The 16,091-nt window shown below is 49.7% G+C and overlaps 1 protein-coding gene across 11 annotated transcripts in view; it reads right to left on the minus strand.

The window, feature by feature from the left end:
- Positions 1–16,091, minus strand: part of ARHGEF7 (Rho guanine nucleotide exchange factor 7) — a 126,647-nt gene that overhangs the window by 64,923 nt on the left and 45,633 nt on the right. For 6 of the 11 annotated variants that reach the window (XR_012120961.1, XM_037024781.2, XM_037024780.2 and 3 more), the window contains 2 exons: positions 9,084–9,168; positions 5,686–5,816 (listed from right to left, as the gene is read on the minus strand). The exons of 4 other annotated variants lie outside the window; for them this stretch is intronic. Coding sequence is in view for 5 of the 7 variants with exons in the window: in XM_037024781.2 (XP_036880676.1) it covers positions 5,686–5,816; positions 9,084–9,168 (216 nt within the window). In the remaining 2 variants the exon portion in view is untranslated. Of the gene's footprint in view, positions 1–5,685; positions 5,817–9,083; positions 9,169–11,203; positions 11,326–16,091 lie in introns of those variants that run through there. One more of the 11 variants, XM_017649951.3, reaches the window with a different exon arrangement.

Here is a 16,091-nt window from a genome sequence, read left to right on the forward strand (position 1 = left end):
AGTTTCTGTGACAACTGCCCTTGTACTGTTCACCATGTAAGAACTTATTCACTATGTAAGAATTCGTTCACCATGTAAGAACTTGTTCGTTATGCTTCAGAAGATTGGAGACTGATGAGAATTAGGCTTGAGATGGATTAGTGATTGTGCATTGAGCATTGACCCCCCTATACAGAATTTTATTGTTTGTTAACCATTTGATCAATAAATATGAGAGATACCCTATCAAAAAAAAAAAATAGCACAATGTAAAAAAAAAAAAAACAAAGAATGTATACCAATGATACCTTAATAAAAAATATCAATTAAAAAAAAAAAAAGCAACTACTGCTGACCCTTGGGCAATGTGGGGTTTGGGGGCACTGAATCCCGTGTGGCCAAAAATCTGTTTATTAACTTGACTCTCCCAAATCTTAACCTCTGTTGACCAGAAGCCTTCCCAGTGACAAACAGCTGATTAACTCATAATTTATATATTACATACTGTATTCTTATGATACAAATAGAGAAAAAATGTTTTTTCAAATTGTTGCCAATCTCAAAAATGTTCCAATATATTTATTGGAAAAAAAATCCACCTGTAAGTGGAGCTGCAAAGTTTAAACCTACAATGTTCAAGGTTCAATGGCACAAATTCTCTTGAAATAGATAGACAGAAAATCTCAGGGAAAAAAAAACATAAAATTTTCTCAGAGAGAAAAAACTGATGAGAGCCCCAGGATTTTTCACTTTCCTCCTCTTAACACGCTGAACACTTCAGAAGAGATTCTCAGAATTGGACAAAAAAACTGAAGTGCAAACTGCAAAAGGTACACAGAGAAGTAAACTCGGACCGCCAGCAATGCAGAAAACAAAGGCACAAGGCAAGGACAGTCCCAGCGCTCACCGCGCCACCTCGGCGTCTGGGTCCCGCAGCCCTTACATGCGCGCTGCCCCCAGGAGGGGGCCCAGGCCACCAAAGGGGGCGGCCCAATTCCCTTTTCCACTGTGGGAAGTCCACACCGTGACACCTCAAGTCAGAAAATAAAATGAAAATCAAGCTTAATCTAAGCATGTTAGAGACACACAGGCAAGTACCTAAAGGGGAAAATGGGAAGTGGCCGTCTGATTTTTTTCCTAATAACAAATCTTGAAGAAGTAATTACCAGACTCTCTCAACTAAGTGCACGTGCCACTAAACAGAAAGATGACAAGAGTGAAGCGCACACACACTGTGATGAGGCAGATCTCCAAGTCAAGGAGCTGATATAATCCCCCAAATATTTAATTCTTATCTGTTTGTAAATATTTAATAATTCAACTACATAAAATGTCAGTTAAACATTTAACACTTAGTTGTTTAGAATACTCAGTAAATAAACAGCTCTTCAACTTTTGGCAATGAAGTTCCGGCTGACCGCCTCACCTCAGACATGATGCTGGCTGGTGCCGGAATGGCGGGAGGTGGGGGGGGCAGGATACGGCCCCAACCCCACCGGTCCACTGACGCTCGCAACTGGAGAAGTGGCACCAGGGTGGGCAGGGACACGAGACTCGCACTCTGCAAACCATCCTCTGCCCACTAGGACCTCACTACACTCTCCTTTCTGTGACTTATCCTGGGCCAGCAGCTTTTGTGTAGAGCCTGCAAACGGTAACCCTAGTGCTAAATTCCAACCATGGAATACAATGCAGAACAGGCAAATGGGGAGCAGGACCCTCAGAAAGTCACACCGCCTGGAGGACTCTGCTGCCAGGCACTCCACTGTGGCTCAGCACCCAGCGCCAGGCCCTCTCCAGGCAGAGCCAGCCCCAGTGCAAGCAGCAGCATGGCACTGTCCCATCGGGACCTTACATACAGGGTCGACACCTTTCTCGCTACCATCACGAGTTCTCCATACCCAAGGCACAGGCCAGACGAACTCCACTGACACCTCTTCTAGTTCAGAAACAGACACTCCATATTGCCCAGGGCAGGGAGGAGTCAGAGGGAAGGTGGGAAGAGGTACAGGGAACAGGCAGCCAGTCTAGACCACCTAACTTGATTCCACTCATGTCCACTCACTCAACATTTACTCCACCGAGGATACACAGGTTTTTAGGGTGTTGCTCCATGGAGTGCTGTGTAGAAGGTAAGATGCCAATGGGGTAACACAGAGAGTACACCCCAAAGCGCTGTGCCCAGCTGACTCCACCATTCAGCCTAACAGCACAGGGAGCTGGAAAGGATGCATTTAATCATTATCTTGTCACTATGGATTTTTTTCCTTCCCTTTCTTTAAAAGTTCTCCTCCAACTATTGCTTGTCACCTATCTGGACTCAATGTGACACTCCGAAACAATCTAAAACATAAAAGGTTAAGGACAAGAAGCTAGTCACAAGAAGGGCATGTGCTGCAGAATCCATCTGTGCAAAACAGAAGACAGATAAAGCTCTTCCTGCCCACTCTAGAAACCAGGGCACCAGGTGCCCAGCAGAGGTGTTGCTGGTCAAGTTCCAGCTCTTGATCTGCACGTGGCTTACACAGCAATGCTCAACTCGTAAAAATGCAGCAAGCTCTTCACTTAGGATATGCATACTTTCCTAGGGAGAGGAGGGGTACAGTGCACAGGTTCAGGATCTTAACCACCACACACGTCCTTCAGGGCCTCTGATTCCCAGTCAAAGCACCACGCGGCAGTGCCACCTGTCTTTTAAGTTAATCAAGTGCTTCATTTTCTCAGATGTTCTGAAATTACCCAATAACCCAAAACCAGGGTATTCTGGAGTGCTGGCCTCATACACACCCCACCCTCTCCATTCCCTACAATCTCACTTACAGAAGAAAAGCCTGTTGAAAAGGTAAACACCCAATTTATGCTCTTGTGATCCTACATATCTGAACTCAAAGCTTGTTTCCTTGTTCATATTTCAACAAATAAAAGATGCCAGAAATTAGACAAGCCAATGATTTTATATCCCAAATACTGTCAATTATAACATTAACTCTGAGACCCATGCTTTCCAAGGTGCTAATTTTTTTAGTCTTAGAATTGATGAAATGCAGCAAAACTCATTTTCCATGTTTACTGCACAGAAATGATTTAAAGGTCACACGTGTGAAACATTTTTGATATCCTGCCTTGTTCACCTTGAAGATAGGAGTTTGTGGACTCAGTGACCAGCACTGGGTTACTGAGTTTTTGCGGACGGTTCCAGGAGCCTATGGGGAGGAAATGCTTCAGTCACAACTCCCACAAATGAAGGCTTATCAGAATGACAGCCTCGCAGGTATCTCCCCAAACCCTAAGAAAACTTTAAAAGCCCAGTGCGTACTCATCAGGAGTCAGCTGAAGTAAGCACTGATCAGTCAGATGAAGACTGGAGCGTGGACAGGAAGGAACCCCAAACAAGCCGATGGAAGTTACTTATGATGAAGAAAGGAGGAGGAGGAAACGGCGCAGCCTCGTCTCACACCCTGACTCAGTTACTGGCGGTGAGAGGCACAGCCTGGGGCACAGGGGAAGATAAATCACTCAATTTAGCGCAGAGCAGAGATCATCCCAAGAAAGGGATGATCGAGAAGCACCGAGTAAAGAAGTTAAAGCCTGGGTTTCAGTGTAGACCGAACCCCAGAACTATTCAAGTCTGTCACGTCACAAGCCAGGAAACCTGCCCCAGAGCAGCACGGTTCTGGGGCAGCAGCTGGGGAACATTCTCACACAGATGCGCTGAGCAAGGCCGCGCAGCAGAGAGTTCACGGCAGCACCCTGAAAATGCCAGTCCTCACTCTGGGGATGATGGTGCCTTAAACAACCTCAAAGCTGACCTTCATTTTAATGAGACCACAAGATCAATGTTCAAGACACTACAAGCTATATTAGCTTGATTTCTTTTTTATGGAAAATTCCGAACACAAAAGTAGAGGATAGGTGAACCTCCATATAGCCATCACCCAGGTTTAAACAAATATTCTGCCACTCAATTCATTATAAATCACTGTTAATCCAAGAAATTACCTCAAAGTACTAATAAAGACACAGAAAAACCTAAGGGCAAAGAGTTTTCTTACCTAACATGTGTAAAGGCAGTCTTCCCGTTACCCATAGCAGCCAGCCCCGGCCACCAAGCACGGTCAGGAAACGGGAGACACACACAGGTCTTTTTATTTCTGGCACAACTTAACATTTCTCTAGCTAATGCCAAGTATATGCTATACTTCTTGTGATCTCAGTAACATCATCAACATTACATTGAACTTTATTTTACTTAAGATAATACATCTGAACTCCTGTCCTCACCTACTCAACAAAGGAGGGAACAGATGGAAGTCAGCACAGGTGAAAGGGTGAGACAGAAATATTTCTTACTCAGAGTCTGTGGACTGCTCTTACATTTTCCTCATGTATTCTACAAAGCTAATTAAAAACATTTTTCAAGTGGTTTGTACATTTGTCCTTAATTTGGAATGGTAACACTGCCAACAGCACTCTACGACATTCCCCTAGGGCTGACCCTACACCCCACTGCAGAGGGGACATGACGGCTATCTGCGTCCAGGGAAGCACCTGACAGCACCAGGCACAGAGAACGCCACGCATGCTGGACTGCACACAGCATCAGAAATGGGGTCAGGGGACTTCTCCAAGGGGAGACGGTCAGGGATAAAGAGCAAGGAGAGTAAGCCTGAGTTCAAAGAGTTCTGGAACACATAAAAATAATATTCCCTCTGCAGCTTTGAGTTTCTAATACTGCTTTATGAACAAAACTCAAATTTATTTCCCTATACAAAGTATAACTCTAACCAAATTAATTCTCATCTCTTTATGATCCCTATTAGCTTACTTAATATCCCTTCCTATGTTGAAGCAGACAGCCAGCCATGGTCCCCTAAAAACTCTAGAAGAATCAGGCTCTCTTCAGACTCACTTCACAAGACCATTTGTTTCTAACAAAATAATTTCCTAAAACACTGCAAGAAAGAGGAGTCACACCACTCAGTCTTCAAACCAAGTGCCATCCCACATTAGCCCCAGAGGGGACCTGGCAAGCTCTCCCCTGGTGACAGGGTCTGCCCCCCACCCACCCCGCCAGCTGGCACAATGCCTCTCCACACTCCTTCTGCTCAGCACGCTCTCACCTGCCCAGTCTCACTCTTGCATCCCATGCTCTCTGCTCACAGCCTGGGTTCTGACTCCTCGTGAGCGGCCTTTTCTTCACGTTCTAGGATGACCTAGCCTGGTTTCCTCACCATCCACCCCGCCCACCCTGCCCACCCCCCTCCATGAACTACAGCCTGACTCAGTAACCCTCCAAGACATGCTTTGATCCAGAGAAAACCCACCTTTAGATTGTCCGGCTTTTAGCCATTTCTTTTCATACCTCTAAGTACTGTGACACACACATTTGTTATTTCCATACCTGTGTACATCTGTGCCCAGCTGATTAGAAAATACTATCCGAGTGACCAGGGAGGTGGTTTAAAGCACACATCTCTCTAGATAAGCAGATTTATGAATCTTAAAACATAACCCCCAAAATAGACATGCTTTTCAAAAGCTGTCATTAAGCATTACATCTAATAAAGTGGTGACAGGCAAACGCCAAACGCAAGTAAAATGAATGGCAGTAAAGCCAAGCCACCTCTCGGCGTACATCCTTCCAGATACACCTACACGCACTTCCCAACGTATTTCACTGTCAATAACCAACTCTTGCAGACTTACCAAACTCCGATACTGGCCCTGGAACAATTTTGAAGTCCGACTGTGTGAAGGCTGGGATCCCAGGGAGTCAAAAGATTTTATCCGGTGAGATGGCGGCCGGGCGCATACAGAGTCACTTCCCAGTCCAATGTCTGAAAGGCCGCGCAGAGAGAAGATCAAGCTGAGACGCCCGGCCCACGGCCCCACACCGCACACCGCACACCGGCCGCCGGCCGGGGCGGGCCCTCGGGCTGTGTGTGCAGCGGACCAAAGCTGACTGTCTACAGCAGAAACGGCTCGGGCTCACTCCCCAACCCCCAGCCCCCACCCCCGACAGAAGTTAACTGGAAATAACTACTCAGGGGTTCTTCTCTAGCATAATTTTCAAGTTTGTGAAATGGTTTGTAACTGTTAATACTTCCCCTACACCCGGAAAAAATGTGTCTTTCCAATTCAATTCCTTAGCAGAGCATCACCCAGTACTTCTTCCCAGCACCACACTGCCAGGTGCCCACCTGGTGAGATTACACATCACGCCGTACGCAGCAAGATTATTTTGCAACAAATGGAAAAGACTCATTTAAAACCAACAGAAAATTCCCTTGTATTTTTCAACCAGAGCAACCCTTCTGAGGACATGTCCTCAAAATGAAGGCAGCCCAAAACATACTCACCTCATGAAGTTGTGAAAGAACCAAGGGGAACATGTTAGAGGGCTCAGTACTCTCTCTGGACTCTCCTCATGACTGGATAGGCCGCTCAGGCCAAGAAAAAAGCAAATGCCAACAGCCCATTGATTAGGAGTGAGTTGTCCAAGAAAAAAATGAAGCCATGAAAAGGTTTTCTAGGGAAAGCCCGACACCTATTTGCATAGCAATTTCCTAAAGCTACATGAGGAGCAGTCTATAAAAAATATCCTTCACCCGATGGCCTCCTGAGCCTGTGTTCCTGGCACCTGGAGTGGCTTACAGAGTTATAAAATCTTCAGTAAACTGCCAACTGGAAATCTAAAGGTAGCTCACAGGAAAACCTGATTTCAGCTGTTCTTGAAGCGTGTAGGCTGTGGTACCACCGGGTACCAGCCCCGAGCTGAGCGGGGCTGCACGCATGCTTCCCTCTGCCTCCGTCTCTCCCTCCTACTGCCCAGCCTGGTGCCCCAGACACTGGTGTCGGGAACACCACCCTCCACCTTGATATCCCAGTGTGAATCCTTACCAGAGCAGCTCTAAACGGCCCCTACAGCTCTCCCGTCCTGCTAAGGGCCGTGCCTTGCACCGTAGCATGGCACAAGCCTGAGCACCCCAGGGCACAGAACCAGCTCCTAGAGGGCATTTCGGGATTTCAGGAGGATGTTGCCCGTATGGCTACATGCTGTGTGCCAGAGATTTCTGCACTCCAGCTTTCCAGGGCACGCGCGGAACAGCAAGGCATCTCCGGGACACGCCCAGCTCCCCATCATTAGTCTTCCTTCTGTCCAACTGAAAGGCAGGTACTCGTCCTCACACCTGGAGAACACAGACGGCTTTACGCAGCAGCAGATGACGAGTCTTCTCCAGGCGGCTGGCAGCCACCCCGGAGTAACGGCTCCAGCTGACTTACTGCTGAGCCAGGTGCTCACAGCTGGAATCTGGAAAGGTGCTCACCTCCATCACACTGACCTCAAACCCAACAAGTAAGAGCAGACGGTGAACAGGTACGAGCACGGAAGGTTCCTCCCACCTGAGGCGGCCCACTGTTCTCCCCACTCTCACCCTGCCCCTGCCCTCACTGCTGGGGGTGTAAGTCGGAGCTGTCCCCCTCTCTCCTACGAGCAGCTGCCAGAGCAGATTCCACGGGAACAGAGGGGTTGAACGGAGAATCACACGCACTGTGTTTACCCGCCAGCTCTTGTCTCTGTCTACAAGAGACCCCGTCAATTACAAGGCATCTCATGGCCTCTGAAGCAGCATGCCGTCGGGGTCTCAGGCAAGGAAGCGTGACTGGAGCCCCGGCACAGCTCCCACTTAGCATTTCTTGTGTTAAAGTCCAGTTTATTAAGTATCTCCACTGCTGTATCACCTCTGCACCACGTAATTCATCTTGTTCAATGTTATCTGCTCGTTCGCATGAAAGCTCTCCTCTTTACAACGCAGGATAGAGAAGGAGGCCTCACATCTTATTCACGACCTTGTGGGAGGCCATGCTCATCTGCACATCATCAGGTGGTGTGGCTGGACATCTGCCTCTGCAGCCGCTTCTCCTCCTCCTGCATGTAGATCCCCGGGCTTCCCGGGGACTTCGCTTGCGCAGGTCCCAACTGAGCACCGCTCCCACGTGCTTCCATCTCAACAGCCCTTGGAGACTTTTAACTGGAAGCCTCAGCATGACAATGTGGCTGCACTGATACCCTGCCCAGGCCAGCAGGCAGCTCTGGGTGGCCCTCCCCACATGCACGGGCAGTGGGCCAGAGCCCAGGCAGCCCACCCAACACACGTGTGCCATGAGTGGGTGCTAGGGACGGTCCCTGAGCACACAGGACTGCGAACCAGGAGTGCTCTGGCTCGGCTCCTCCCCACAGTGGAGCGAGGACACCCCACTGGGAAGGCCAGCATGGAAATGAGAAGAGGGCCTGACAAAACTAACTCAAGGGTTTCTGACCAAGAGACACATCCAGGTCTCAGTTTCCCCACAAATCTGAAGCTAAAATCTGTAAAGGTAAAGAGAAAACTAATGATTTTAAAACAAAAGAGCCACTCAGACCTTCTTTTTGATTGATGTACACAGCTCTCTGAAGACAAAGCTTTCTGGGGCTCCTGGGGCAGGTGCGGCCCCTCCCAAGGAGTGAGCACAGAGCCTGGCTGTGTCCACTTCGGTCTGGGAGCCACAGGAGGAGCCACTGTGCTGCCACCTCCAGTCACTGCCGTCCTCAGGGCATGACCGGGGCTCAGGACACCCCACACGGCAAAGGCTGAGCACTGCTCGGCCCTCGGGAAACCCGGGCCAGGCGGGGGCTTATCCAGAGACAGGGCCCTGGGCTTCTGCCCTGCCACAGGCGCGCCTCACAGGGGGTCACAAGGTCTGTCCACTAGATACGAGCTTTAATCAGCACACAAACTCAAAATCCAGACAGAGGTGCTTTTAGCTCCAAGACAGCCTGTGAGTCTGCCCATGGGCACAAGGCATTTCCACTCTGTCATACTTTCAGGAAGAAATCTTTCAGTCACAGAAAGGAAAATACCTGATATCCACCAGAGAACCTACACAGGAAGATTCTGTTCTACTGAGAAAAAAAATTCACAGCAAAGAGACAACCAAAATTTTAATGTAATAGAAGCGCATTTTTTAGATTCAATAATGCACATTTGCCTTGCTGTCATAAAAGCAAAGGATTTCTGCCCTTTGGTCTTCCCACCCACTCAAGTTCAATGAAAAGGTCTTACCTGCTGTTACTTTATTTAGCGTCACTAAGGAACTGAGGACCTTGTTAAAATTCTGCCCCTGATACAAATCATGTGCATCAAATGTCTGAAAGGAAAAAACAAGCACTATTAGTCTTGTGCTGGGCGCAGGATGAGGGAACTTCTCGCAGCAAGCAGAGGACCACATGCAGGCCACGGACAAAATCCTCGAGATCTGGCACAACCTGAGCGGAGGGGGGGAACCAGTGAGACCTGCTTCAGGTCTTGGGGGGAGGTCTAATCCCAAGTCCCTATCGGGGCGCACTTTAACCCTGGGCCTGACACCCGTTTCCTAACTGCCAAGTGCCCACCATGCTCCACCCACCCTCCTCTGTGAAGGGTGCCCAGGCCACTGGCACTCAGTGCCTGAGGCGCTGGCTTCGCAATCCCTTTCTCCTTAGGTGGAGGCAGAGGCCATGGGCAGGCGCGCTACAGAGCTGCTCTCCAGCAGTCACCTCCAAGCTAGCAGCAGAAGGGAGACGCGGACCTCGGAATGGATGGGGGAGTAAAAGGCAGGGGAGACAGGTAAACATGGGGGACGGACGCCTCCCCTCGAAGCAGAGCACTGCGGCCAGATCATCCCCGCCTTGTCTGTATCTCCTCCAGTGTGACCGCCTAGACCCAGGAAACCACGAAGTCAGTGCCGGCACACACACACGGTGCGCACAGGAGCTGGAAGACAAAGCTCACGGTGGCCTGGACACCTCTCCGCTAGTTAATCAGTCCATGACGTGGGTGCACACACACCAAAAACACACAGATTTCACTTCCAAATGCCATCTAAAGATTATATATAAGCTTTTATCACCAAATAACCCCCACAAAAATTTAATACTGAAATTATCTACAATTCCGTGCTGAAATATTTCTCAGAGATGCAAATAACAAGGATGTATTTATATACCCAAATGTAAATCATGTTAACATACTTAAAAGTTTCTTTCAATGGGACAAAAAGAACAAATGTGACCAGTCATCCAGGAATGACGAGCCCCAGAGGCAGGCCCTGACTTCCTCTCCAAGTTCCTGCCACCTGCCCCTCATCTGGCCACTCCCCCCATCTCACCCTGCCAGGACCCCCTCCCTCTTCCTGCCTCCGGCCTGCAACCCCCCTTTCCTGGCTAGCTCTTACTCATCAGACCTCCAGCCTCACTTCCCCACCAGACTTCCATCAGGTCCCCTCAGCGGGCTCTCCCAGAACACCTTTCACAACAGTTCTTTGTTCTGTGTGTGCATGCGCCCTAGACAGTCAACTCTACAAACGCAGGTTGTACGAAAGCCAGCATCGAGCAATGGCCGGAACACAGTCAACACTGAAATGCCTGCTGAATGGATCAATGCACCAACCCGTCCACCCGTCTACCCATCCACCCTCTACTCTGTGGCCCTAAATGTCACTGTGAGTTTAGGCACATAAAGAGGAGCTAAAAAGAGCCATTCCAAATCTGAGTAATTCCTGTCATCTTCCTCAACAGTCAACTTCAGCTAATAGTCTTCTGTCTTTAATTTCTGAAAGAATGAGTAAAAATCATCATGAGGTATGTTTAAGTGTGAAAAAAAAAGAAAATCCAGAAGTTGAAAAACTTCAAGAAAGGAGGCCATCATATCACCAAACCAAGACAGGAGTGACGACAACTCGCTTTTCTGGAAGCTGAAAGGCAGGCGGAACAGAGCATCTACGTGCTGTCCCGCTACTGAATGTCATTTCTCATCCAGTCGAAGAACAGAGTAAAGCTGATTTCATGATGTCACATCCTTATTGTGAAAAGAAATACCCCTTAGTCTTCAGAATCACCTTACAATACAGAATTTAATTCATTCGTTGTGACATCTACTATTTTTAAGAACTTCCTAATCAAATGACAGCATTAGCTAGGCTAACATATCCATATATATTTCTTAATCATCAGCTGCATTTCTTTTAAGGAATTAGGAATACTATGAGCGTTCAGCTTCCTGACATGCAGGCAAAGTCCCCTTACTTGAAAATGAGGGGTAGGTGATCTGAAAGCCTTTCAGCTGTAAAGCCTGAGTTCTAGAACTTAGAAAATTAAAATCGGGGCATTCGACAAAAGACATATACATAAAAAATGTCCACTAACCTTCATTGTGGTGAAGCAGCAAGTCACAAAACCCAGAAAAACAGGATGTTGAAAGCTGAAGTTTCCTGTTATTCCAGAACTATGTATCTTTCTTACTGGATACCAGGAAGCATCTGGTTGGCTGAACTGCCTCCAATGGGCTTCAATGTGACATCAGAACTTAAGTGAATTCACATATACACATTTCTGAACAGGAAACTGCACGATGAGATGAGACAAACGCTTGCCACTGACAGAAAAAAACGCATATTCTGAGCTACTAAAATGCTCTGACTAAAGCATTTCTCCAGAAAAAGGTGAGAGACTATTTCCTGAAATAGGAATCTATTCAACAAAAAGCCAAACCAAAAACCCTAGGGGCCAGAGAGCGTCTGTACCATGGGAAAGAGGAGAAAGCGCCCTGGCACTTTTATAGAATTCTCTCTGCAGAGTAAGTCAGCGCAGGCAGGAGAGCCGCAGGTCCTTATCAGCACACCAAGTTGTCCCCTGGGGCACTCAGCGCTCCAAGATAAAAGCCCTCCCCGAGCTGTCTGCCTCCTGACCAGGCAGCCTGGCGGCAGTAAGGAGCGTGCCGGAGAGAAAGCTGTCGCCCCAGGCGCTTTGTGTTGGCCGGCACAGGGAACAGTGGTTCTCAGGAGGAGCTGCACACTACGGTTCCCGGAACCTGAGAAAACCAAGACACTCCGCTGAGTCCCAGACCGATCGTGATCCCTAAAGGATGGGCCCAGAATCGGAATGTTCACTCTCCAGGTGAACCCAAGAAGCCAAGGGTGAGAAGCTCCCCCCCCCCACAGAGATAAGGAAGGTGTCCTGAATCCTTCCCTCCTCACACCTGTGACCGTCCCTTAGAAGTACAGTGAGGGGGGGAACACCTGTCATCCCAGAGCTATGGATCTTGCACAACGCTCTTGCCTGACTTCCCCTCCAAGCTCCTACCCCAGAGCTTAGACTCTATCCAGGTGAAGTGGATTGCCAAAAACTCTCCCTCACTTCCACATTTTACTGAACTGAGTGTGCAGTAAAATCAATATTCTGAAAATATAATTATCCTACCATTTTCCAAAAAACCCCAAACATTAAATGTATTGGTTTATTTCCAATATTTTACTTCCAGTAGAAACAGTCCTGCATGATGAAACACAGCCAAGGCAAGCCAAACTGGCAACGGGACAAACAAGAGCAGAGCTGTCAACGTGGGAGAGAAAAATGCTTTCCCCAGTGCCCACCGTCTCTAAGGGGAAGGGAGGGGAGGCCGGAGATGGCAGGTGTGGGGTGGGAGGGAACCAGATAACCCTCCCCAGTCCCAGGAAGGCCTGTGCTTGTTCCAGCCGCATAAGGGTACAGAAGCCCTCCGAGTGTCAGGGCTCAAGAATAGGCAGATACTGACGACGGACAGGAAGCCGCGACCCACGAGCGCCTCACATGTTCAAAAAGGACCAAGACTAAAAAATACCAAATCTTGCACACCAAGCTTCAAGGTCCCCTGTAAAACCTGACCTATCAATAACTACATCCTACTAAGGAAAACCCACTTCCTAAAATACAACTGAGCCTTGAACACAGGCTTTAAATGCACAGGTCCACTTATATGAAGATTTTTTTCATCAAGTGCAGACAAAAGGCAAACAGAAGGTGTCTGTCTGCAGCAGAAGGACACCATGTGGTAGCCTGAAGGGTTCCACTCCGTCCCTCCCAGAGGTGTCCAGATAGGCCCCAAGTAACCAGCTCCTCAGAGCACATGCCACCATGCCCTTAACCCCAGGAGGCACTGTCAGGGACACCTCACTGACAGGGCCCAAACCAACACACTTGGCAACCTGGCCCAAACCCCAGCCTTAACTTCTGCCAGTCCTCTAAAAATACTGTTTTGACACATTCCTTACTTGTGGACATCTTACATAACAGCTCCAGTTCCTGCACTGACACCCAAGGTGAGGAGGGCCCACCTGCACATAAGGACAACGTGGCTTTATCACATACCAACCCACTGCCACCGGCGCCCGGGTGGCAGGGTAACGCCATGAGTGTGACCCCTTGGTGTGCACGTGGAAGCCCTCCCAGATGCACAAACCCCTGGCCAGATAGACGACGGCTGTTTTAGGAGAAAGCCTTAACCAAGAGAGTATCATGTAGAATAAAGAGGTTTCAAAGCCACAGGTTGTAAGAGTTGATGCTGACCCACTCTAGAATTCTCACCCAAGGTCACCGCGCTGTGTCACTGCTCTCTTCCATTCACTCCCTTCCCTGGAAGTGGGGTGTGCATCCCACCCACTGCCATGCCTTCCCACAGGCCCCAGCCAAGAGGATGTGGGCACATGTGACCTGCCCAGCTGGGCAGGACCATGCACACCAGCCCCAAAGCAGAAGCATCAGGAGCCTGTGGGTGTTTAATGAGCGGGGCAAAGCCCAAACTGGTCCATCAGCCAGGAACAAAGGTGACACTGAGCAAAGCACACCCGGCCTGCAGCTGACACAGGGCCAGCCCAGTGAACCTGTGGCCTCATAAGCCTCCGGGACATGGGGGCTGCTGACTGACACGGCTTCCAGCAGGAGCTGGCAACACATCCATGCTCCCCATGTTCCCCGACGGAACTGATTCCTGAAGCAGCGACACTACATCTGAGAAGACAACCAGAAAAAAGGGTATTAAGTGAAACAGGTCACTTAGAGCCTGACCGTTCTGACACCAAATGGTAAAGGTTAAAACCACTCAGCTGGCTGAGAGACAGAATTTCTGCTATGCCAAGTAGGAAAGGCTGCTCCACAGTAATCACATTTCCCTCCCCCCTAATTCTAGCCACCACAGAACCACTAAAGGCGGCTGCCTTGCAGAAATCTCCCTGACACAGCACACAACTGTTTGCACGCCAGCCCTGGAGGGCGCGTCCTCCCTCAGCAGACTCCCTCCACCCTCCCTGATGACCAATGACCCTGCGCCAGGTGCCGAGGAGCTGCAGAGGAGGTGGGGGCAGGAGACAGAGCCACCAGAGGGAGTCGCCCCTTTAACCGGAGGTGCCTGGACCACTCACCCTCCTTCACGGAAAACAGAACAGACCACTCACCTCATCAGGAGTTCCTGCCTCACAGGTTCTGGGTGTCAGTTCAGGGCACGTTGGCTGGGGGGACTTGACAGTGGTCTCTCAGGAGAGACCAGGTGTCAGCTGCCAGCCTGAAGGCTTTCCCTGGGCCGAGGTTCTGTCAGGGACAGCATGCCAGCAAGCACAGGGCAGGAGGCCTTGTGCCCTGTGTCCTGATCACACAGAGGGTGGCCCAGAGGGAGGGATCTGAGAGCAGGACGGCAGCTAAGGGGCCTGCGATCTCGGGAACCACATTAGCTGCACGCCTCACTGTTCGTGAGGGGGTCACCCATGAAGCCCATGCAAGGGAAGGAAGGTGGCACGGCCTTCCTTGGGAGGGAGGACTATCCTAAAGCTGAGGACAGTGCTCAGAAACCAGCAGCGGGAATCCTCCCTTTGTGCGCCACCTTTCCTCCCCCAGTCCAGAGCCCACCCCTTCTAACTGGGCATGTCCGCAACGCGGTCACTCTGCAGAGCACTGGCACCCCTGACCGGCAGGTGCGACCGGGATCCCTGAGGCAGGGCGCCCAACTCTTCCTGGGACCCAAAAACCCCCCAACCCAACATTAGTGAGTGTGCCTTATCTTGGCCCCCAAATTCACAGACGGTATTAGAAACCAGGAGTATCTTCCACCCAACAAAACAAAAAAGCAAGCTTTGCAACACAAAGTAGATTATCAAACACCATTTAACAAAGATCTTATTAGTCAGGAATCTTTCAACTGTAGTAAGTGAAACCCAACTCGACCTGGCTTAAAAAAGAAAGTATAGGCTCAAGTAACCAACCAGCCAGGAGCACAGAGCCCAGCACAGAAACCAGAAGCTTCAGGCTAGTGGCCTTGCTCCACTTCCGCCAGCAGGAGCTGCCCTCTCCTCGGGGGGCCCCCGCGACCGCCCACAGCCAGCCAACTACCCACCACCTCAGCGGCCCTGGCTGGCCCTGACAGTCACCACAGTGGCCAGGGAGGCAGGCAGGGCAGCAAGGAGAGCCACATGCCCGCCTCCTGCAAACCCGCGCCCGTGGGAGGGGCCCCACGCGGAGGCGAGGCACGCGGTGCTGCTCAGGGACCGCGCAGACGCAGAACAACGGGATCCCTGCAGGGCCAGGCCAAACGGCCCCCAGGTCTCATAATCGCCTTCGTACAGTTCCCGGACTCCGACACGACCACAGCAGCCGGCAGGATCGGAAACCCAGGCACCCCAGCCACAAGCGATGCCACTGGCCGACATGCCATCAGGGATAGCAGAGGGGCCTTCTCTGCTAACGGAGAGACACCTCCACCTGAGGCCTGCGAGGCACCTTCCCAATCTGTGCAGCCTTAGATTCCAAAGGTCACCAGCTGGGCAGCAATCACGCTGAGTTTGAGGAAGCATTTCTGACGCAAGTCGTTACTTTGGGCACAGTTCTGGAGTTTGGTTTTGCAAAGCTTAAAAATATAACTTTGCCCTATCACATTGTCAAATGGAAGTTGTGATTTTAGAACGAGATGAGTAAAAATGAATCTTAAATAACTTGTGCTATTTAAATTCCATGCGAATGGTCCCTACTGTTGAGAAAACAGATCCAGCAAGAATTTTCGCCTGCGTGGCTTCTGCACATCTTGTACTTAACTCCACTGACACTCCTCCACCAGAGCCCAAATTAAAGTCTGATGACGATTCTACCAACACACGGCACTTTCTCCCACCTTGCCCCCAAACATTTTCAGTTTAAACTGAGAATTATATCATGCAATTTTGTGGGTTCCTCTGTATCAATACCCAAAACATGAGAACAGGGCCACCTATACACAAAACGAACACCAGTCATA

The sequence above is a fragment of the Manis javanica genome, chromosome 9 (genome assembly GCF_040802235.1).
Source record: "Manis javanica isolate MJ-LG chromosome 9, MJ_LKY, whole genome shotgun sequence".
In the NCBI taxonomy this organism is placed as follows: Eukaryota; Metazoa; Chordata; class Mammalia; order Pholidota; family Manidae; genus Manis; species Manis javanica.